The sequence below is a fragment of the Natrix helvetica genome (assembly GCF_964273705.1).
Source record: "Natrix helvetica genome assembly, chromosome: W".
NCBI classification, from domain to species: Eukaryota; Metazoa; Chordata; class Lepidosauria; order Squamata; family Natricidae; genus Natrix; species Natrix helvetica.
The window spans coordinates 76,708,082-76,731,823 of NC_138555.1; the positions used below are offsets into that span (position 1 = coordinate 76,708,082).

At 46.4% G+C, this 23,742-nt stretch overlaps 2 protein-coding genes across 2 annotated transcripts; one reads left to right on the forward strand and one right to left on the reverse strand.

Annotated features, from left to right (window-relative positions):
- Nucleotides 1-2,092: 2,092 nt before the first annotated feature.
- Nucleotides 2,093-22,448, reverse strand: LOC309400880 (zinc finger BED domain-containing protein 6-like). Its single transcript, XM_081969600.1, has 2 exons — nucleotides 22,345-22,448; nucleotides 2,093-5,075 (listed from the first exon to the last, which is right to left on the reverse strand). The coding sequence occupies exon 2, from the start codon at nucleotides 5,063-5,065 to the stop codon at nucleotides 2,393-2,395; it is 2,673 nt and encodes an 890-aa protein (XP_081825726.1). The 5' UTR covers nucleotides 5,066-5,075; nucleotides 22,345-22,448; the 3' UTR covers nucleotides 2,093-2,392.
- Nucleotides 20,450-20,922, forward strand: LOC309400871 (histone H2B 1/2/3/4/6). Its single transcript, XM_081969586.1, has one exon. It carries the CDS (start codon nucleotides 20,478-20,480, stop codon nucleotides 20,856-20,858), a length of 381 nt encoding a protein of 126 aa, XP_081825712.1. The 5' UTR covers nucleotides 20,450-20,477; the 3' UTR covers nucleotides 20,859-20,922.
- Nucleotides 22,449-23,742: the final 1,294 nt, after the last annotated feature.

Sequence of the window (23,742 nt, forward strand, 5' to 3'; positions counted from 1 at the left end):
TTGCTGTGATCACAATCACAGAATCCTGCAACAGACGGAACTCTTGAGGATCAGTTGTAGATACCACCGTCCTAGCTTTGAACAGTTGCTGAATGAATGTTTGTAACCTGAGGACTACTTGTGTTAGGAACCAAAATGACTTTTCGATTTAAGCAACATTTTTTTAAGGGTAGGAGGTAGGGCAGGCTCTCAACCTCCTTTCACTAAGTGTTAAGGAAGCCTCCTCACCAGTGGTGGGTTTAAAAAAAAATTAGAACCTGTTCTGTAGGTGTAGCCTTTGTGGGAGTGGCTTGCCGGCCATGTGACTGGTTGGAAGTGGCTTGCCAGCCGGGTGACTGAGTAGGAGTAGCTTGGCAGTCATGTGACTGGGTGGGCGTGGCCAACATAAAATGTGGTGAAACTCACTTAACAACGCTCTTGCTTAGCAACCAAAATGTTGGCTCAGAAACTCTGGCATTTGAAGCACGCAAGTCTTAAGGCTGTCAAGTTACAAGACCCTTGCACCTCTAACCCTTTAGGAAAAAAAAACTCAGGGGTGTTCAAACTTGACAGCTTTAAGACTTGTGGACTTCAACTCCCAGAATTCTTCCTCCAGTCATGTTGGCTCAGGAACTTTGGCACTGAAGTGTGCAAGTCTTACAGCTGTCAAGTTACAAGACCCTTGCACCCCTAACCCTTTAGAAAAAAACCCCAGGGGTGTTCCAACTTGACAGCTTTAAGACTTTAAGGTTTAGATAGGACTCTTAGAGGCAGGCAGGGCGATTGGTAAGCCAGCCAATCAGTGAGCGGCATGCGAGGCAAGCGTGGTGCGGACGGGCGGGAGGAGGGAGCTGGAACCGGTTCTAAACGGCACGGTAGATTTGTGGAACCTCTTCTATAGAAGAGCTTAGAACTGGCAAGAACCCACCCCTGCTCCTCACCCTATTTCGAGAATTTTATCAGTCGAGTACCCAAAAAACAGAAACCGCTTTACTACATGTGAAATGGGGGAGATACCATCACACTACCACAAGTCTAGATATAAGAATAGAAGAAGAAAAATTGATTTCAAGAGTGTAAAAAGGTCAAATCCAGACAACTGGATCAAAGCTTGTCAAACCGAGATGCTGCCTTACTCCCCCAAGTAAGTTCTTCCGTCAAAATAAAAAGAAATAGTTATGCAGAGAGTCAGAAAGTAGTTGGAACGCATTAACTCTTGTTACGTGGTTGAGTGACGAAACATCTCAGTTTAACAAGCTTTGATCCAGTTGCCCTGATTTCACCTTCTTAAGATACTTTTTTGGCCTGGATGATTGAGTCTTCATTTACACATTGCAGTAATTTTGGGGAGAAACTCCTGCAGTTGGTAGGGGAAGAGTTGGTACATTCCAACAACTTTTTTAAAATTTTGACTGAAGAAATTACATGGATGGGTAACGAAATGTCTCGGTTTAACAAACTTTGGTTCAGTTGCCATGATTTACCATATTTTTCGGACTATAAGACACACCTAGCTGTTGGGGGAAAAAAACAAGAAAAAAATCTGCCTCTACCTCCTAGCAATTTGCCTCCTTGCAGCAAACAGCAAACAGATTGGTCATCTTCAGCACAGCCTGATTTAGCATGAGCAGCTGATTGGCGGTTGGATCGGCCACACAGAATACCGATGATCAGCTGCTCCAGGCTGCGGGGATCGCCCCTGCCCATAGCTGCCATTGCCACCAAACGCCGTCTTCACATGCCTCATTTTCGGCCACTGCGCATCCCATTTTCAGCCCGTTCCAGGTGACGGAGATCACTGCCGCTGCTGCCTAACACCACCAAATGGCGGCAGCAATCCGCAGCAATCCCCACCGCCTGGAATGGGCTGAAAACAGGATGCACCGAGACCGAAAATGGGGCACACGGAGGCCAACAATGAGGTGCACAGAGGCCGAAAATCGAATGCGCAGAGGCGGAGATAGCAGTGGCAATCCCCACAGCCTGAAACAACTGATCATCGGTATTCTGGGAGGCCGATCCAACCGTCAATCAGCTGCTCGTGCTAAATCAGGCTGTTTGCTGCTTGCTGCAAGGAAGCAAATTGCTAGGAGGCAGAGGCCGAAGGATGAGGGCCGGCAGGTGGGCAAGGCTTCGGCAACATTTGCTCTATAAGACACACAGACATTTCCACCCACTTTTAGGGGACGGGGAGTGCATTTTATAGTCTAAAAAATACAGTAATCATTTTTAGATACTTTGGGCCTGGATGATTGAGTCTTCATTTAGCAATTCAAAGGTGCCATTTGGAACCTTCAATCAATGTTAACAAGTGTTAAGAACCTCCATAAGGTATGAGAAGACAGTTATTGTGGCTGTAACGAACGAATAAGGGTATGCCACTATAGCAACCCATGTCCAGAAGTTTTCTTCGTCACTTGTCCTCATGCTCTTCATCCAGTCTTAGAAGGTCATCTTCCTCTTCCACACTCAGGTCTTCTCTTGGACCCAGGGGACTCTGGGAAGAAAGATCTCCAGGGGAGAGCCTCCAATCTGGAGGGATGAGGTGGCGATTCCTGTGGATGAATGCAAACATTTTAACGTTAGCTGGGGAAAGGTTCTTGGGGTGGTCTCTTGGTCCTGACGAACTGCAGCTCCCACAGAGATCTTCAGAAGATGACGAACATGTTGGCGGGCACCCAAAGTGGAACACGGCCACCTGGAAAAGAGCCGGCCACATCGCCATCTTCCCTTGCCAATACAGCATGGGGTCCGCGTTTTCTCCAATATGGTCTACGTTGTCGTGGAGATATTCTTCCATTTCCCGAAGGGCTGTGGCTGCTCCCCCTTCAGAAGCCAAACTGGAAGCAGGACCACTTTTGATGATGGACCGCCAGCGTTTCATGGTGAACTGCCAAGCTGCTGAGCCGGGACAGCTGCCAGAACTGATGTTTTGGTCTTGAGAAGGGAGACTGAGTGGCGAGAACTCTGTATCTACCCCTCCAGGAGGCACATAGGACCTGGTGGCCAAGTGAACGATGCGCTCCTTCAGCAGGGCTGCGTCACTCAGGTCCGTCCCACCCAGCTTCATGGTGGTGATGTCTCTGAATCGGGGGTCAAGGAAGGCCGCAATCCGATACATCATATTGTCCTTTACTTCCCGCAGCTGATTGTCAGCCTCAAGGCAGTCCAACGCCTGCGTGGTCAGGCGAGCTGCGGTATTATTATTTTCTTGGTAGTATCTGGTCCTCAACGCCCTGAGCTGTTCCTCCAAGAACCACAGGAGAGGAAGGGCTTGGCAGAGAGTTGCGTCAGGCCGAATAACCAGCGCAGCGGCATCCTCAAACGGCTTCAAGATCTCCACCAAGCACTTCATCACCTTCCAGTCTGCGAGCCCCAAGAGCAGATGGGAACCGTCTTCGTCTTCATCCAGCATGGCCCCGATGGCTTGACGCTGCCTATACAGGCACTCCAACATCAGCAAGGTGGAGTTGGACCTCGCTTGAGCGTTCGGCCCCAGAGGCTGACGCAAGCCCAAGTTGGCCTGTAGTTCCAGGAGACGCTGTCGGACGGCGGCCGAGCGGCGGTAGCAGCTGCATATCCTCCTGGAAGTCTTCAGGATACGTTCGACTTGAGCATCCCCGGCCAAAAACGCTTTGGTGACCAGCTTCAGACAACGGGCCAGGCAAGGAACGTGCTTGAGGTGCAATTCTTGCACCGCCCTTGCTGCGTTGGTTCCACTGTCGGACACTACGCTGCCCGTTTTCAGATCGCACAGCCAATCCTGGAGGACTTCTTGAAGCTTGTGGCAAATGTCCTCTGGGGCACAGCAGCCTTCAAAGGTGCACACCGACAGAGTGGCGTGTTGCCTGGTGAGGGTGCCTGCTAACTCTGCGATCCAGTGTCCCGTCACCGACATGTACGTGGCTGTTTGCCTGTCGCCCCAGGTGTCAATTGTGATATGGACCATGCGGCCGACGCTGCAGGCCACCGTTTGCCGCACAGCCCGGGACACCACTTTGGATAACTCAGGCACTGCCTTGGTGGCGAAGAACGCCCGGCTAGGGATCACCCAACGAGGCTGAGCGGTGGCCATCAGCCGACAAAATCCTTCACTCTCCACGCAGGAGAAGGGCTGCATGTCCACCGCGAGCATCCACGCGGTATCGGAAGCCAACTGGATGGCTGTTGGGTGGGTGGGAGGGTAGTAGGGTTGGTTCCTCTCTTGCTGGGCAAATAGGGAGGTTGGAGGAGAAGGCTCGGTGACCAGCATGGGAGTGCTGTGGGACCTCTCCTTTAGGGGCATCAGCGGGGATGGAGGAACCACCGCAACGCCTGGCAGGAGAAGTCCATGGTGGACCTTCAAGTGCTTATGGAGGGCTGTGGTGCCCGGTCGGGTGCCTCCGTCCTTTCCTCTCCTCACCCGTTTCTGGCACGTGCTACAAACAGCCACGCAGGGTTCCTGGGGGTCCAGAGTGAAGTAATCCCAAACAGCCGAGGTGGTTTTCTTCTGCACGGGTGATGGGACTCCACCCGCTGTTAAGATCTCCCGGTCACAGACACGCTTGGCGTGAGTTGAAGCAGAGATGTGGGTTACAGGCGTGAAGAAATGGAACATCTTCCTTTCTCCCGGAAGGATGGACCTGCCCAGCGTAGCCGTATAGGCTGGTAGAACGGGAGGGGGAGCAGGGGGTGGAAGAACACGTAGAGGGGCCAGGGACGCTATCTCAGCCAGCTCCTCCTCCTCCTCCTCCTCCTCTTTTAAGTAGGAAAGCATCTCGTGGACTTCGGAAGGGCGGTGCTGCTTCACCACCGTTGGGACAGAAGGAGAGGGTGAAAAACTGCTGAGGTCAGCAGCGTTCACCTCTTCCTCCTCTCCTTTTTCCTTCCAGTAGAACAGGTCAGGCATTGAGGATGGGCAAGGTTTCTCCTCTTTCATCCTGGCCTCCAAGGAACCCACAGGAGCGACCACCACGGCCAAAGGCTCCTCAGATACGCCTCCTTCCATCGCACGAGGAAAAGGGGACCGCTGAAGAGAGGCAGATAGAACCCTCCTGTTGAACGCTGCAAGTTGGCGCCGTCTCCCCCGGCCATGCCGTGGCAACATGATTGGAATCCTGCAACGGGAAACCCAGAAACAACATATTTATTATGTTTCCGCAGCCTCAAACCAACTTGTTTTTCTTATCGGAAAGGAGATCATTCTAACTTTTCAGGGAATCTTTGATTCACGATCCCAGTTCAGCCCAAAATTTACATTGGGAAGCGAGATGGTCGTTAAGGGAGTTTTGGCCCCATTGTACCATGTTAATACAAGCAATCCTCGCCTCACGGCCATAACGCAGCCCAACATTTATGTTGCTGAGTGAAACAGGTCTTAAAGTGAGTTTTGCCCCCTTTCCCACAAATACGTTTTTTGCCGCAGTTGTTAAGTGAATCGTTGCAGTCGTGAACTTAGGAACACGGTTGTTAAGTGAATCTGCCTCCCCCCCCCCATTGACTTTGCTTGTCAGAAGGTAGCAAACGGTGACACACAGGACCTGGGATGCTACAACGGTCATAAATATGAGTCGGTTGCCAAGCATCCAAATTTTGATCACATGACTATGAGGACGCCATGCAAATAGTCGTAAGTGTGAGACATGGTGGTATGTCACTTTTTTCGGTCCTGTTTTGACTTCAAACGGTCCCTAAACAAATGGCCGTAAGTCGAGGACTACCTGTCAGCAACCCGTGGCTCCAGAGCCGCATGCGGCTCTTTCGTCCCTCTACTGCGACTCCCTGTCGGGTGATGCCACCATGTTTCCCACAGAAAAGAAAACACCAGGGGCCATGAAACCTGTGTAGGCATGGCCGGGGGAGGGGGGGATGTCATGTGACTGGGTGGGAGTGGAGTGAGTGACGTCGAGTTGGCCACGCCCACCCACGTTTTGTGGCTCCTGGTGTTTTCTTTTCCGTGGGAAATGGGTCCAAATGGCTCTTTGAGTGTTTAAGGTTGCAGACCCCTACCCTATACAGTTGGAAAGCTTAGTCTACTGTTGGAGTGAATGCAACCCTTTTCCTGTTGATCTTCCATGGAAGCTACTGTATTTTTCAGGGTATAAGACGCACCGGAGTATAAGACGCACCAAGGTTTTGAAGAGGCAATTTTTTTAAAAAAGTAGGTAGGTAGATAGAGGGATAGAGAGGGAGAGAAATACAGTAGGTAGGGAGGGAGGGAGGGAGAGTAGTTAGGTAGCTAGGTAGCTAAAGGGAGAGAGAGAGAGAGAAATAGAGAGAGAGAAATACAGTAGGTAGGTAGGGAGAGAGAGTGTGTAGGTAGGTAGGTAGGTAGGTAGGTAGGTAGGTAGGTAGGTAGTGGGATAGAGAGAGAAATAGAAAGAGAGAGAGAGAGAAATACAGTAGATAGGTAGGGAGAGAGAGAGAGTAGGTAGGTAGGTAGGTAGATGTTTCCAGGTATATTTATCCATGTGTTGGAGAAGGAAATCACTGATAATCTGCAGCATCTAAGACTTTGTTTCTGCTGGCAAAGCACTTGATCAATGCAATTCTCATCAATCAGAGCTTTCCAAAAGAAAAAAAAAGTTTTTGCATTCTGCAAACCTCCCAAAAATGGCCCATTTCAAGTTTGTTTTGCGAAAACGGGCCTGTTTTTTTAAAAAAAGGCATGAATAGCCTTGGGGGGGGGGGAGTCTTGCAGAGTGCTCCTGGAAGGGGAGGGTGGCCAAAAACGATCAAAAAACGGCCCGTTTTTCACGTAAACGGGCCCGTTTTTCGTCAAAAAAATTGCATGCATAGGCTTATACAGTGCTGTTGGTGGCTGGGGGGGGGGGCAAAAAACAGCCCATTTTTTTGCTCATTTCTGCCCTCCCCAGCCCCCAGGAGCTCTCTGAAAGCCTCCATAAGGGTATGCATGGCCATTTTGGTGAAGGGGGCGGGGCTTCGGGTGGCAAAAAATGCTGTATTTGATGTATAAGACGGACCCAGATTTCCAGCCTCTTTTTTGAGGAAAAAAGGTGCGCCTAATACTCCGAAAAATACGGTAAGCCAGTTCTGCCACAAAATCACCCCGTGTTTCTTAGTTTCTAACATCTACCACTCTTGGTAATGCTGGCTAAACTCCTAACTGTCATTACATGACCGTTTTTCACAGTTGCAACTTTTGTAGCATCCCCATGATCACGTGATCAAAATTTAGACACTTATAAAGTATCATTGTTCATATTTACAACCGTCGCTGCGTCCTTGGGGGGGGGGTCATTTTGAACCCCCCCCCTTTCAAAATTTCTTTTCCAAGATGGACATTGCACATTTCTTCTTTGAATGGGTTTCATCCCTTGGAAACCTGACACCTTCCTTGCCCTCGTTGTTCAGTGAATCACTGCAGTTGTTAAGTCAGCGACTCGGTTGTTAAGGGAATCTGGCTTCCCGAGTGACTTTGCTCGTCGGAATGTCGCGACATTCGATCCCATTACACTGGGGACGCTGCAACCGTCCTAAATGCGAGTCGGTTGCCAAGCGGCTGAATTTGGGTCACATGACCACGGGGATGCGGCAACGGTTGTAAGTGCAAAAAACGGTCCCAAGTCACTTTTTTCAGCACCGTCAGAACTTCGAACAGTCCCTACACAAATGGTCGTACGTCGAGGAAGACCTGCACGTCCAAACATGCTAAAATATGCTAACCCCATGAAACAAGGAGAAAAGAAACAAAATAATGAAATCTTTATTCTGGTTTAAAGATGCCAGGCATTCAAGTCATTCTGGCCGGCTTCATTTAATTACAATACAATACAAAAGCAGAGTTGGAAGGGACCTTGGAGGTCTTCTAGTCCAACCCCCTGCCTAGGCAAGAAACCCTATACCGTTTCAGACAAATGGCTATCCAGCATCTTCTTAAAGACTTCCAGTGTTGGGGCATTCACAACTTCTGGAGGCAACTTCTGTTCCACTGATTCATTGTTCTAACTGTAAGGAAATTTCTCCTCAGTTCTAAGTTGCTTCTCTCCTTGATTAGTTTCCACCCATTGCTTCTTGTTCTACCCTCAGGTGCCTTGGAGAATAGTTTGACTCCCTCTTCTTTGTGGCAGCCCCTGAGATATTGGAAGACTGCTATCATGTTTCCCCTACTCCTTCTTTTCATTAAACTAGAGATACCCAGTTCCTGCAACCTTTCTTCATATGTTTTAGTCTCCAGTCTCCTAATCATCTTTGCTGCTCTTCTCTGCACTGTTTCTAGAGTCTCCACATCTTTTCTACATCGTGGTGACCAAAATTGAATGCGGTATTCTAAGTGTGGCCTTACCAAGGTATTATAAAGTGGTATTAACCCTTAATAATAATAATAATAAGTTTGAATTTATTAGCCGCTCCCTTTCCAAGTAGGACTCGGGGCGGCGTACAATGGAGCATATAAAACATAGAGGATGTATAAAAGCACATAGACATACATACAAAGCACACATACACATACACGGACACGGACACGGAGGAGGTAACAAATTACATCATATAGACAGTTAAAAATCAACATTAAAATACCCCGATTGTAAGAACCCAATATGCAATTAAAAATTTAACGTTTAAAAGACATTTAAAAACAGTTAGGAGGAATAAGAGAAATTACGATTGAGCCAGGCCAGATAATTGAAAGAGGTGGGTCTTCAGCTGTACAAGGAAGGAGCGGAGGTCGGAAGTAATCCTGATGTCACGGGGGAGGTCATTCCACAGGGCTGGGCCCATCACAGAGAAGGCTCTGCTCCTGGGTGTCGCCCCCCGGCACTGTTTGGCGGACGGCACCCGGAGAAGTCCCTCTCTGTGTGAGCGAATTGGTCGTAGGGATGTGTGGGGCAGGATGCGATCCTGCATGTAACTAGGCCCTGTGCCATGAAGCGCTTTAAAGATCATAATCAAAACCTTGAAACGCACTCGGTAGACCACAGGAAGCCAGTGCAGCTCGCGCAGGAGAGGTGTTACAGGGGAGTATCTAGTCCTCCCCATAATCACCCGCGCAGCCGCATTCTGGACCAACTGTAGTCTCCGAGTGCATCTCAAGGGAAGCCCCATGTAGAGAGCATTGCAGTAATCCAGGCGAGACGTCACTAGCGCATGGGTGACTGTGCGTAGGGCATCCCGGTCCAATAAGGGGCGCAATTGGCGCATCAGGCGGACCTGATGGAACGCCCCCCTTGCCACGGCTGTTACATGGTCATCCATGGACAGCCGGGCATCTAGGAGGACGCCCAAATTGCGCGCCTGTTCCATGGGGGCTAGTTGGACGCCCCCAATGGCCAGAGATGGAAGCACCTCGTTGAACCGGGAGGCCGGAAGCCACAGCCACTCCGTCTTGGAAGGGTTGAGTTTTAGTCGGTTGCCATCCATCCAGACCCGTACGGCCTCCAGACACCGGGACATCATTTCGACGGCCTCATTGGGGTGGTTCGGGGTGGAAATGTATAGCTGAGTATCATCAGCATACAGATGATATCCCACCCCAAAACCACGGATGATCTCGCCCAGCGGTTTCATATATGTGTTGAACAGGAGAGGCGAGAGCACCGATCCCTGTGGCACTCCACATGTGAGTAGCCTCCGGGTCGAACTCTGCTCCCCTGCCAACACACGTTGCGTCCGATCAGAGAGGTAGGAGCCAAACCACCGTAAAACGGTGCCCCTGACTCCCAGCCCCTCTAGCCGGTGCAACAGGATACCATGGTCGATGGTATCGAACGCCGCCGAGAGATCTAATAGGACCAGGATAGAGGAACAACCCCTATCTCTGGCCCTCCAGAGATCATCAACCAATGCGACCAAGGCCGTCTCCGTGCTGTGCCCGGGTCGGAAGCCGGACTGGCGCGGGTCTAGATAATCATTTTCCTCCAGGTGACGAGGGAACTGCTGTACCACCACACTCTCTACAACCTTCGCTAAAAAAGGAAGGTTGGAGACTGGACGATAATTGACTAGGTCCGTTGGGTCCAGGGAAGGCTTCTTGAGCAGGGGCCTCACCACCGCCTCTTTCAAGGCGGCCGGTAGGGACCCCTCACCCAACGAGGCGTTCACCAGGCCCAGGAGCCAGTCGCGCGTAACCTCCCAGGATGCCAGTACAAGCCAGGAGGGACACGGGTCCAATAAACATGTGGTGGGTCGCAGACGTCCACGCAACCTGTCCAAATCCTCGATGGCAACCGAGTCAAACTCCTCCCAAAGCGGTCCCTCAAGACTCGCCACGGGCGTCTCTACTGGACCACTGAAAGGGGCCCATCCCGTCCGGATTTGAGCGACTTTGTCCTGTAGATATTTCCCAAACTCCTCTGCTCTGCCCTGTAGTGGGGCTTCCCGTGGTCTCTCAGACAAGAGGGAGCGGGTCACCCGAAACAGGGCGGCAGGGCGGTTATCTGCAGACGCAATAAGAGCGGCACAATGTTGACGTTTGGCCGCTCTTAATGCCACAAGGTACGTCTTCAAATATGCTCGTACCTGTGCTCGGTCAGATTCGGAACGGGAGGATCTCCAACGACTCTCTAGGCGTCTCTTGTGGCGTTTCATCACCCTTAGCTCCTCGGTAAACCAAGGTGCCAGGGTGGTTCGTCGCCGCAGGAGAGGCCGCAAAGGCGCCACCCGGTCTAGGGCCCCGGTAGTCGCACTATTCCATGCGTCCACCAGGTCCTCCACCCGGGGGCGGGTCAGGTCCACAGGAGGTGGCCCAAGTTCCGTCTGGAACCTATCTGGTTCCATCAGGCGCTTGGGGCGGAACCATCTAATACCTTCCAGTTCCGCCTCCTCGCGGTGGGGGGTAGCACCAGGGAAGTCCAGCCGGAGAAGTGAGTGATCCGACCATGACAGGGGAATAATGTCTAGATCCCCTATTCCCAGATCACTCGTCCACTGGCCAGAGACAAAAACAAGGTCCAGGGTGTGGCCTCCCTCGTGAGTAGGGCCCTGAATTAACTGGGTCAGATCCATGGCTGTCATGGAAGCCATGAACTCCCGCACCCCCTCAGACGCTTCTCCCATCGACGGCAGGTTAAAATCCCCCATCACTAAAAGTTTGGGGGTCTCAACCGCCACCGATGAGATCAGCTCCAGGAGTTCGGGCAGGGCCGCTGACGTATAGCGAGGAGCCAGGTATACTATCAGCAGGCCCAACTGCCTCCCTGGGCCCCATCTCACGACGAGGGACTCACACCCGGATGTCTGCGGCACGGTGAACTCTCTCGGCTCTAAGTCTTCCCGGATAATCACTGCTACCCCACCGCCCCTTCCCTGGGCCCGAGGCTGGTGAAATGCTCGATAACCTGGTGGGCACATTTCCACAAGGGGTAGACCTCCCTCGTGGCCCAACCAGGTCTCGGTTATTCCGGCGAGGTCCGGCTCCCCCTCCAAAATTAGATCGTAGATGAGGGGGGCCTTATTGACAACGGACCTCGCGTTGCATAACAGCAGTCTCAGGCCTTGGGTCTGTAGATCCTGACCACCTAGTATGCAGGGGTTGGTACAAACGACCGGGAATGACCAAAAGCCCCGGTCTCCCAACCGACTACGCGCTCTTAAGTTGTCCTCACACCTGCCCCTCCCCACGACCGTTGGTATTACGGAGCCCTGAACAGGAATGCTATCTTCCCTCTCCTCCCCCACTCCGCTCCCTCCTCTTTCGACCACACCTAAGTGCCTGGCTCTACCATCCCTCCTAACCGGTTCCCCCCCCCCCACCCCTAGAACCCCTTACAATTTTTAAAAAAGAATTTATTAAAAAACCCCTCAATGTGCGCTTCCTCCACCTCTCTGGGTTAATAAACCCGTCCTCGAGGTGGGTCCTAGAAAGGGCAGGAGGACATAACTGCGAGAGGGGGGAATCTCGCAATAAAATAAGGTCAGACCTCGCATACATGACAAATGGTAAATAGTAAATACACCGGGCTAAAGATGGATTCTGGGTGCTGAGGTGTTAAATAAGTCTACCCGTAAAAATCATAACGAACGGCAACCAAGATAACAAAATGGGAAAAGGAAGGATGGAGAAAGAAATAGGTGGAAGTAGCTAAAAATAAATAGGGCCTTCACGTGATCTTGATTCTATCCCTCTGTTGATGCAGCCTAGAACTGTGTTGGCTTTTTTGGCAGCTGCTGCACACCTCTGGCTCCTATTTAAATGGTTGTCCACTAGGACTCCAAGATCCCTCTCACAGTTACTACTATTGAGCGAGGTACCACCTATACTGTACCTGTGCATTCCGTTTTTCTTGCCTAAATGTAGAACCTTACTCTTTTCACCTTTGAATTTCATTTTATTAGATAGTGCCCAATGTTCAAGTTTGTCAAGATCCTTCTGTATCTTAAGCCTATCTTCCACGGACTTCCATCGAAACTATTCGGCTATGGATGAAACATGTAACAGGGATACCCATTGTCATCAGGGCACTTGGTACCATGTCCAAGAATTTTACAAAATAGATTAAGAAATTGCAGCTTCCTGCAACCTGGTGGAACTGCAAAAAAACCTGCGCTACTCAGAACATTGTACATCTTAAGAAGATACTTGATTGATAGGCCCAGTACTCTTCAACATCTTCATCAATGATTTGGATGAGGGAATAAATGGGGAACTCATCAAATTTGCCGATGACACCAAGCTGGCAGGAATAGCCAACACTCCAGAAGATAGGCTTAAGATACAGAAGGATCTTGACAAACTTGAACATTGGGCACTATCTAATAAAATGAAATTCAATGGTGAAAAGAGTAAGGTTCTACATTTAGGCAACAAAAACGGAATGCACAGGTACAGTATAGGTGGTACCTCGCTCAATAGTAGTAACTGTGAGAGGGATCTTGGAGTTCTAGTGGACAACCATTTAAATAGGAGCCAGCAGTGTGCAGCAGCTGCCAAAAAAGCCAACACAGTTCTAGGCTGCATCAACAGAGGGATAGAATCAAGATCACGTGAAGTGTTAATACCACTTTATAATGCCTTGGTAAGGCCACACTTGGAATACCGCATTCAGTTCTGGTCGCCACGATGTAAAAAAGATGTGGAGACTCTAGAAACAGTGCAGAGAAGAGCAACAAAGCTGATTAGGGGACTGGAGACTAAAACATATGAAGAACGGTTGCAGGAACTGGGTATGTCTAGCTTAAGAGAAAGAAGGACTAGGGGAGGCATGATAGCAGTGTTCCAACATCTCAGGGGTTGCCACAAAGAAGAGGGAGTCAAACTATTCTCCAAGGCACCTGAGGGTAGAACAAGAAGCAATGGGTGGAAACTAATCAAGGAGAGAAGCAACTTAGAACTGAGGAGAAATTTCCTAACAGTTAGAACAATGAATCAGTGGAACAGAAGTTGCCTCCAGAAGTTGTGAAAGCCCCAACACTGGAAGTCTTTAAGAAGATGTTGGATAGCCATTTGTCTGAAATGGTATAGCGTTTCCTTCCTAGGCAGGGGTTGGACTAGAAGGCCTCCAAGATCCCTTCCAACTCTACTATTGTATTGTATTGTATACCTATGACGCTGGCAGCAAACCGTATCAACCATCAATGCCAGTCAATGGTATTTGTGATACATTTTTAAATGTTCAGTTGCCTGAGTTTCATGTTTAATGAATAAAGTATATAATAATATTTAATAAATAAAAGATAAATATTTATTTAATAAATAAATAATAAACATTTTAAGAAGGTACATGGTTGATACCTAGGATGCTGGCAGCAACCTGTATCAACCATCAATGCCAGTCAATGGTATTTGTAATGGATTTTTGAACGTTCAGTTTCAGTTGACTGAGTTTCATGTTTAATGAATAAAGTATATAATAATAATATTATATTTTGTTGATACCTAGGATGTTGGCAGTTGACTGAATTTCATTATTTTAATGAATAGAAGAGATGATGATGATGATGATAATAATAATAATAATAAAAATAATAAATAATATACTTGGTTGATACCTAGGATATTGGCATTTGACTGAATTTCATTATTTTAATGAATAGAAGAGATGATGATAATAATAATAAGTTGGCTGAGTTTCATGTTTAATGAATAAAGTATGTAACAACAACAACAACAACTGTGGATACGAACTTGCAAAAAAAGGACTGAAAATTTCACACTTGGTGTACATGGATGATTTGAAGCTGTTTCGTAAAACAAAAGCTGAATTTATTAATTGAAAGCACAAAAGAATTTAGCCAAGACATTGGTATGCAGTTTGGAATTGACAAATGTGCAACAATGGCAACCAAGGCAGGCAAGATCCTAGAAGATGATGGAATACAACTTGAGAATGAAAAAATGATAAAGGCAGTAAAACCAGAAGGCTACAAGTACTTGGAGATTTTAGAGGCCTCTGACTTAATGCATAATAAAGTCAAGGAATTAACCTCAGCCAAATACATTCGATGAAGTCGCAAGATATTAAAGCCCAAATTGAGTGGAGGAAACATCATAAAAGCCATAAATACCTGGGCTATACCTGTAATTTGATACTCTGCAGGAATAATTGACTGGACTTAGATGGAGTTGGACAATTTGGATAGAAAAACAAGGAAGCTTATGACAATGAATCATGCTTTGCACCCTAAAAGTGATGTTGACCGATTGTATCTACCAAGAGCAGAGGGTGGTTGAGGACTCACAGAAAAGTGAAGAACCAATGATTAAGGAAGTAAATAAAGGAGGCCTTTTGAAGACAACTAAGTTAAAAGCTGAATATAAGAAAGAAGTAATTGAGAAGCGAGCTGGAAATTAGAAAAGCAAAGCTATGCATGGCCAATACTTGAAAAGCATTGAAGGCAAAGCTGAGCAAAAACTAACTTGGAACTGGTTAAGATCAGGAGTACTGAAAAAAGAAACAGAAGGCTTCATTTTGGCAGCTCAAGAACAAGCCTTAGCCACAAACTGCATGAAGGCAAAAATTCAACATGTTACCACCAACAGCAAACGTCGCCTCTGTAATGAGAAAGATGAGACAGTCGACCACTTGATCAGCGGGTGCAGGAAAATTTCACAAACTGATTACTTACAACGCCATGACCGCGTTGCTAAGACCATTCACTGGAAATTGTGCCAAAAGTTTGGATTTGAGTACAGCAAAAACCACTGGGACCATCAGATTGAGAAGGTTTTAGAGAATGAGAAAGTCAAGATCTTGTGGGACTTCAGAATCCAGACTGACAGGCACTTGGCCTACAACACATCTGACATAATAATAGTTGAAAAGAAAAAAGTATGGTTCATTGACATTGCAATACCTGGTGATGCACGAATTGAGCAAGAAAAAAATTACAAAGTACCGGGACTTGCAAATTGAAGTTGAGCAACTGTGGAAAAAGAAATAATGTGTTGTCCCAATTGTAATTGGAGCCCTTGGAGCAATACCTAAAGGGCTACCTCACTATTTGGAAATTCTAAATTTACCTGACTTGAACATTCTGATTCTACAAAAAACCCACCCTACTTGGAACAACTTATATCCTCCAACGTTACCATAACAGTTCCTAGGTCCTTGGTTAGGACTCGAGCTGATGAGCTACCAACCAGCCCCAAAGGCTGTGAATCTCACCAAAGATTAACCACGTAGTAGTAGTAGTAGTAGTAGTAGTAGTAGTAGTAGTAGTAGTAATAATAATAATAATAATAATAATAATAATAATAATAATAGCCACAATAAAACAAACAAGAAAATAATGACAATAATGACAACGATAGTAATAATAATAACAAGAAAACAACAAATAGAGCAATAGTGGCAATAATGATAATGAATATAACAATGACAATAACAAAAAACAACAACAATGATAATGGCAATGCTTACAATAATAATGATAATAAAACAAAACAATAAAACAATGATAATGACAATAGCGATAATGACGGTAATAATGATATTAATGGTAGTAAGGATAACAAAACAAGCAACAAAACAACAACAATAATAATAATAATAATAACAATAATAATAATGATAATAATAATAATGATAATGATAATAATAATAATGATGATGATAATAATGATAATAATGATGATGATAATGATAATAATAATGATGATGATAATAATAATAATGATAATAATAATGATGATAATAATGGTGATAATAATAATAATAATAATAATAATGATGATGATAATAATGATAATGATAATAATGATGATAATAATAATGATAATAATGATGATGATAATAATAATACTGATAATAATAATGATAATGATGATAATAACAGAGGGAATCAAGCCGCCCCCTCCTCCAGTAAGGCGAGGCAGACTCACCCTGCCGCAAAATGGAAATCAGCTCCGTCCACCCAAAAAAGAGGAAAAAACCCAGCCCTTCCCCGACCCTCAACCTCCGCCGCTCCCACAGCCGGGATGCTTCGAGGGAAACGATTCCCCCTCCGCGAACGCGCGAGACGCCACCTCGCCTGGCGGAAGAGGGTGGGCGAGGGCCGCGCGCGCGCGCGCTTCCCGCGGAGGCCAAAGCGGGGCCGGTCGGGGACGCGCTTAAAGGGGACAGGCTCAAAAAATGAAAATTGGATGGAGGGAAGCGGGAGGGGGGGGGGGGACACAGCCCCGGAGGAAAACACGGGAGCTCCTGGATGAACTTTTGTTTTTTAAAAAAATGTCTCACATCTTAAAAGAAGATATTTATATATTTAGCTGGTAGGTAGGTGGGTGGGAGAGTAAATAAGTAGGTGGGTGGGAAGGTAGGAGGGCAGGTGGGCGTGCATGTAGGTGTGAGGGTAAATAGGTGGGTAGATGGGTGGGTGGGTAGGTAGGAGGGTAAATAGGTGGGTGGGAAGGTAGGTGGGTGGGAAGGTAGGTGGGTAGATAGGTGGGTAGGTAGGAGGGTAATAGGTGGGTGGGTGGGTAGGTAGGAGGGTAGATGGGTGGGTGGTAAGGTAGGTGTGAGTAAGTAGGTGGGTGGGGAAGGTAGGTGGGTGGGTGGGAAGGTAGGTGTGTAAATGTGTAGGTGGGTGGGAATGTAGGTTGGTGGGAAGATAGGTGGGTAAATGGGTGGGTGGGTGGTAAGGTAGGTGGGTGGGTAGGTAGGAGGGCAGGTGGGTGGGTGGGTAGGTAGGAGGGTAGATGGGTGGGTGGGTAGGTAGGTGGGAAGGTAGGTGTGTAAATGTGTAGGTGGGTGGGAATGTAGGTGGGTAAATGGGCGTGTGGATGGGAAGGTAGGTGGGTGGGTAGGTAGGAGGGTAGATGGGTGGGTGGGTAGGTAGGTGGGTGGGTAGGTAGGAGGGTAGATGGGTGGGTGGTAAGGTAGGTGTGAGTAAGTAGGTGGGTGGGGAAGGTAGGTGGGTGGTAAGGTAGGTGTGAGTAAGTAGGTGGGTGGGGAAGGTAGGTGGGTGGGTGGGAAGGTAGGTGTGTAAATGTGTAGGTGGGTGGGAATGTAGGTTGGTGGGAAGATAGGTGGGTAAATGGGTGGGTGGGTGGGAAGGTAGGTGGGTGGGTAGGTAGGAGGGTAGATGGGTGGGTGGGTAGGTAGGTGGGAAGGTAGGTGTGTAAATGTGTAGGTGGGTGGGAATGTAGGTGGGTAAATGGGCGTGTGGATGGGAAGGTAGGTGGGTGGGTAGGTAGGAGGGTAGATGGGTGGGTGGGTAGGTAGGTGGGTGGGTAGGTAGGAGGGTAGGTAGGTGGGTGGGAAGGTAGGTGTGGGTAAGTAGGTGGGTAGATGGGTGGTGGATGGGTAGGTAGGAGGGTAAATAGGTGGGTGGGAAGGTAGATGGGTGGGTATGTAAGTGGAAAGGTGGGTAGGATGGTAGGTGGATGGGAAGGTAGGTTTGGGTAAGTAGATGGATAGATGGGTGGGTGGGAAGGTAGGTAGGTGGTTGAGAAGATAGGTGGGGTGGGAAGGTAGGTGTGGGTAAGTAGGTGGGTAGGTAGGAGGGAGGGTAGGTGGGTGGGTAGGTAGGTAGAGGGCTCTTACTTGAGCAGCGAGTTAGACTAGAGGACCTCCCAGGTCCCTTCCAACTCTTGTTATTCATTCCCCGTCCAGCCCTTTCCTGGGATCGATGATCTTTTTTTGATGTAACCCCAATCCAGATTTGATGGGATGTCCTTTTCCCCAATACTGTGTATTGGAGGGTAATGAATTCCAGGGTGGGAGAAAGGGGGTGGCAAAAGGGCTCTTGAGAACCAAGGGTTCATGGGCTCCGGACTGTGGGAAATTGGGAATGGGTAGGCTGGATAGGACATCAGCTGAAGGAAGGGTGACGGTGGAACCTGCCAGCAACAGCAGCAACTGTCATTAGTCACAGCTCGGCTGCGGCTGATGGGATCTGGAATCCAACCCAGGCAAAACGGCACCCCGATTGGAGAAGGTTGCTATGCAGGAAAAGCTGCACATATTTCTCACTAGGTTGAAGAGGAGGGTAAAGGGTAGAGTTCAGATGTCCTGGTTCATTGCAATACAATGGAATGGAATTGGAATGGGAAATAGTGAATAGAGTGGAATAATATAGGAATAGAATGGAATATAGAATAGAATGGGGAATAGAATGGAATACAAGAGGAATATAATAGAATAAAGAATGGAATGGAATGGAATAGGGAATAGAATGGAATGGAATGGAATAGGGAATAGAATGGAATATAGAATATAATATAGAATGGAATGGAATAATATTGTATCGTATTCTGCCCCATACATCCCTGCGACCAATCCGCTCACACAGAGAGGGTCTCCTCCAGGTGCCGTCCACTAGACAGTGTCGGGGGGCGGCGCCTAGGAGTAGAGCCTTCTCTGTGGCGGGCCCAGCCCTGTGGAATGACCTCCCTCCGGATATTAGGACTACCTCTGACCTCCGCTCCTTTCGTATTAAGCTTAAGACCCACCTATTCCAAGTAGCTGGCCTGGCTCAACTTTGATCTAACCATATCGCTCCTGACGGGTTTTTAATTGGGTATTTTAATTATATTTAATTATTTAGGGGTTTTTTAATCACTGTATTCTAATTGTTTTTTATTCATCAGCCGACCTCCTCCTTGTGTATGTCTCGGTATATGTCTCTGTTATATGTTTGTTTTGTCCACATATTTATTTCATATGTTTCATTGTACGCCGCCCCGAGTCCTTCGGGAGAGGGTGCGGCTAAGAAATAAATATTTATTTATTTATAACATAGGAATAGAATGGAATATAGAATAGAATGGGGACTAGAATGGAATACAAGAGGAATATAATAGAATAAAGAATGGAATGGAATAGGGAATAGAATGGAATATGGAATGGAATGGAATGGAATAGGGAATAGAATGGAATATAGAATATAATATAGAATGGAATGGAATAACATAGGAATAGAATGGAATATAGAATAGAATGGGGACTAGAATGGAATACAAGAGGAATATAATAGAATAAAGAATGGAATGGAACGGAATAGGGAATAGAATGGAATATAGAATAGAATATAGAATGGAATGGAATAGGGAATAGAATGGAATATAGAATGGAATGGAATGGAATAGGGAATAGAATGGAATATAGAATAGAATATAGAATGGAATGGAATACAAGAGGAATATAATAGAATAAAGAATGGAATAGAATAGGGAATAGAATGGAATATAGAATAGAATATAGAATGGAATGGAATATAGAATAGAATGGAATGGAATGGAATAGGGAATAGAATGGAATATAGAATGGAATGGAATGCAATAGAAATAGACTGCAATATAGAATATAATACAGAATGGAATGGAATACCATAGGAATAGGATGGAATATAGAATAGGGAATAGAATAGAATGGAATACATTAGAAATAGAATGCAATATAGAATGGAATATAGAATAGAATGGAATACCATAGGAATAGAATATAGAATAGAATAATAGAATAACAGAGCTGGAAGGGACCTTGGAGGTCTTCTAGTCCAACCCCCTGCTTAGGCAGAAACCCCATACCATTCCAGACGTATGATTATCCAACCTCTTCTTTAAAAGCTGCCAATGTTGGAGCCCCCACAACTTCTGGGGGCGAGTTCACACCACAATGCCAAAGTTGTTCCACTGATTTAATTGTTCTAACTGTCCGAGAAGAAATTTCAGGGATTGGACTCTGTTCCTTTTTTCCGCGGATTCCCTCGAGGCAGAGGAGAGGAGATGCAGGTTTATTTTATTCCCTCCCCCCCCCCCCCAAAGAAAACCCAAAAAGGACGAACGGATTGTTCGGCATCCTTTCCTCTGGAATGGCTTTCAGTGAAAGTTTCAGATCACATGAAGTGAACGAATCATTGGCGCTTCGGGTTTCACGCCTCCCTCCCGTAGCGCCTCCCAGAGGAATTCTCGAACCAGCCTCCGGCTCACGCGCGGACCAATCCCCTCGCCGCGTTTAAATCCTACTCATTTGCATACTTGGCGCGCGCGGGAGCGTGACGAGGAAGACCTCTGGGCCAATGACAACGCTGCGGGCGAATCCGTCGGCTGCCTATAAATACCGGAGCTTCGGGCTGAGCCGAGACACTTTCTGAGAGGGGGAAGATCGAGAAAGTGCTTGAAGATGCCCGAACCGGCCAAGTCCGCTCCCGCGCCCAAAAAAGGCTCCAAGAAAGCCATCACCAAGACGCAGAAGAAGGGGGACAAGAAGCGCAAGAAGAGCCGCAAGGAGAGCTACTCCATCTACGTCTACAAGGTCCTCAAGCAGGTCCACCCCGACACCGGCATCTCCTCCAAGGCCATGAGCATCATGAACTCCTTCGTCAACGACATCTTCGAGCGCATCGCCGCCGAGGCTTCCCGCCTGGCTCACTACAACAAGCGCTCCACCATCACCTCCCGCGAGATCCAGACGGCCGTCCGCCTCCTCCTGCCCGGAGAGCTGGCCAAGCACGCCGTCTCCGAGGGCACCAAGGCCGTCACCAAGTACACCAGCTCCAAGTAAAACGAGCTTGGAGACGGAAAAAAAGCCTCCTTCGCCAGACCCAAAGGCTCTTTTAAGAGCCACCCACTTTCTCAATGGAAGAGCTGTTCTCTTTGCTTTTTTGCTTTAGGTGAAAAATACGTTTTTGCCATCTGCATAGCTTTATGCCGGTTTATACCTAAATCGTGACTTATTAAAGGGGGAGATGGAAGGGATCTTGGACCTATTTCCTTCACCCTGATTAATTTGTAAAAGGAGGAGCACGGAAGCAACTCTTGATTCAGTGCTTTGGCAGGCAAAAGGAATAAGGGAATACAGATAGGTAGACCCATTTAGAGCAAAGTAGATCTATTCTGTTGGTGGGGTTTTTTTTTCCCTAGAGGGGGATTATCCACATCGCATCCCAGAAAAACTTCCCCCTCGAATCCAAGCCCCGTTTACGTGTAAAGTAATGCAATGGTTTACTTTGTAATATGTTGTGATTTCAGAAGAACAATTAGAAATTCTCTGAGATACACAAATTTGGGGCTCTCTCCAACAATGTTTTGATTTTTTCCCCCCTGGTGTAAATTTGCCGTCCTAAAAGCTGCACTGATTTAAGACTTTAATGCGGGAACCAGATTCCCAGAATCTAGTATAAATGATATATTCGAGTCCCAGTCATAGCTAGCTGGGAAGAAATGGGTGTGTATTATTGGATCAGTTATTCAAGAATTCCAAATCGATTCTGAGTTGCGATATATGGGCTTTTTTTTCAGCTGCTCATGTCTTCGACATAATAGGAAAAGCGCATTAAATTGCCACTCAAATAAATGAATTTTCCGAAAGGGGGTGGGGAAACCCGCCAGTGCTCTTCAATGGAAGAGCTGTTCTTTTTGCTTTTTTGCCTTAGATGAAAAATAAGTTTTTGCCATCTACATAGCTTTATGCCGGTTTATACCTAAATCGTGACTTATTAAAGGGGGAGATGGAAGGGATCGTGGACCTATTTCCTTCACCCTGATTAATTTGTCAAAGGAGGAGCATTTAAGCAACTCTTGATAAAGTGTTTTGGCAGGTAAAAGGAATAAAGCCAGGGAAAAAAATACAGATAGATAGACCAATTTAGAGCAAAGTAGATCTATTTTGTTGGTTTTTTTCCTAGAGGGATTATCCTCATCACATCCCAGAAAAAGTTCCCCCTTGAATCTAAGACCTGTTTACATGTAAAGTAATACAATGGTTTACTTTGAAATATGTTGTGATTTCAAAAGAACAATTAGAAAGTCCAGTACACAAATTTGGGGCTCTCTGTCCAATGTTTTGAATTTTTTTTTCCCTGGTGGAAATCTGCTCTCCTAAAAACTATACTGATTTAATACTTTGATAGGAGAACCAGATTCCAGGAATCCTCTTGGTATAAAAGATATATTCAAGTCCCAGTCATAGCTATCTAGGAAGAAACAGGACTGTCCTCTTTGCTTTTTAAAAAAACTTTATCTGAAAAATAAGTTTGCGATATACATACCTGGCTATATGCCGCTTTATGTCAAAATCATGACTTATTTTAGGGCGGGAGAAAGGGGGATGCCAGAGGGCTCTTCTACTAAGGTTTATAGATTTCCATTTGAAATAAAGACTTCTTGCATTTCCTCCTGGCTGATAAGGTCCATCCACTTTAATGTTTCCTTTGTCTTGGGAAGTCCTCAAAATCCTTGTATCATGCAAACAGCGTTCAATCAGCACAATCTTTACATAAAGTTATCAAGTAGGCTGGTATGTAGGAAAAAAATGCTTGGTTTCCCTTCTGAAAAGGAGAGTGGGGGAAGCTGGTGTTGAGTTGTTTAATGTTGCTTAGGATCCAACCCCCTCTGTCAGCATTTCGTTTTTGCAGTACCCTGCAAATCCTTAGATGCTGTTCTTTAGAATAGCTCAGTAATTAAATCCATGTTATTCATTGGCTTAATTTAGCATTTTTTCATGAGCAAAAGTAGCTTTGCTTTAAAAAAAAACAAAAAACCAAGAGCATGAAATATTTCCCGGTCCCCCAAAGGTTAGATTTGTGGGCAGTTGTCTCTAGTTTTCTCCTTAACAAATTATTAAAAAAAATGTTCTTTCAAGTCAGAGTTAGCTTTTAGAGACTCTAAAAGAAGGCAGAAATAACTCCCTTTAAAAGTGAGCTTTTTTTAATCTGCTAAATTGTGTGAGGCTTTTAATTTCAGACTCTAAAGCTGGCTTACTTCCATTATCTTTAAGGCACAGAAAATTGTAGATGCTATTTTTATAAACCAGTTGCCTCTTTTTCTTTCATCCCCCCCTTACTTCTAATGACAGATTAGATATGTGTAATAAATGTCTACTACTCGGAGTTCCTAAACAGACAGGAGCATGCAAACTCGTATTTTTAAATTCCTAAATGAAATGTTAAATTTAAAGTTCTCAATTTCTAAACAACAAGTGATGGCTTTTATATGTGAAATCGGGGTTTACCTTTTAAATTAGTTTAGATTGTTTAATCCTGTCACAGACAGTCCTTGATTCAGGGCCACAACTGAGCCCCAAATGTATTTTTTTCTAAGGGAGAAATCAGTTTGAATTTTGCTCCATTTTACCCCTCACCTTTCCACAGTTAAGTAAATCACTACAGTCGTTGTTAGGAACATGGTTGTGTAGGAAGTTATCACCCAGCCCTCTCCCAGAAAAATGAAATATCCTAGGAAATATTGAAAAGGCAGAATATTATATTTTCCTGGATGTGAAAAAAGGGAGAAACACATTTTAAACACAAAGTAAATTCCTGCAGCTTCCAGCCCATCCCCACTTTGTCAATGGGCCATTAAGAAGGCCAAGCTAGTCCACTTTACATAATAACGAGTTCTCCCCTTCAGCTCCAGGGGGATGGGAATGAAGGCATGATAATATAAGC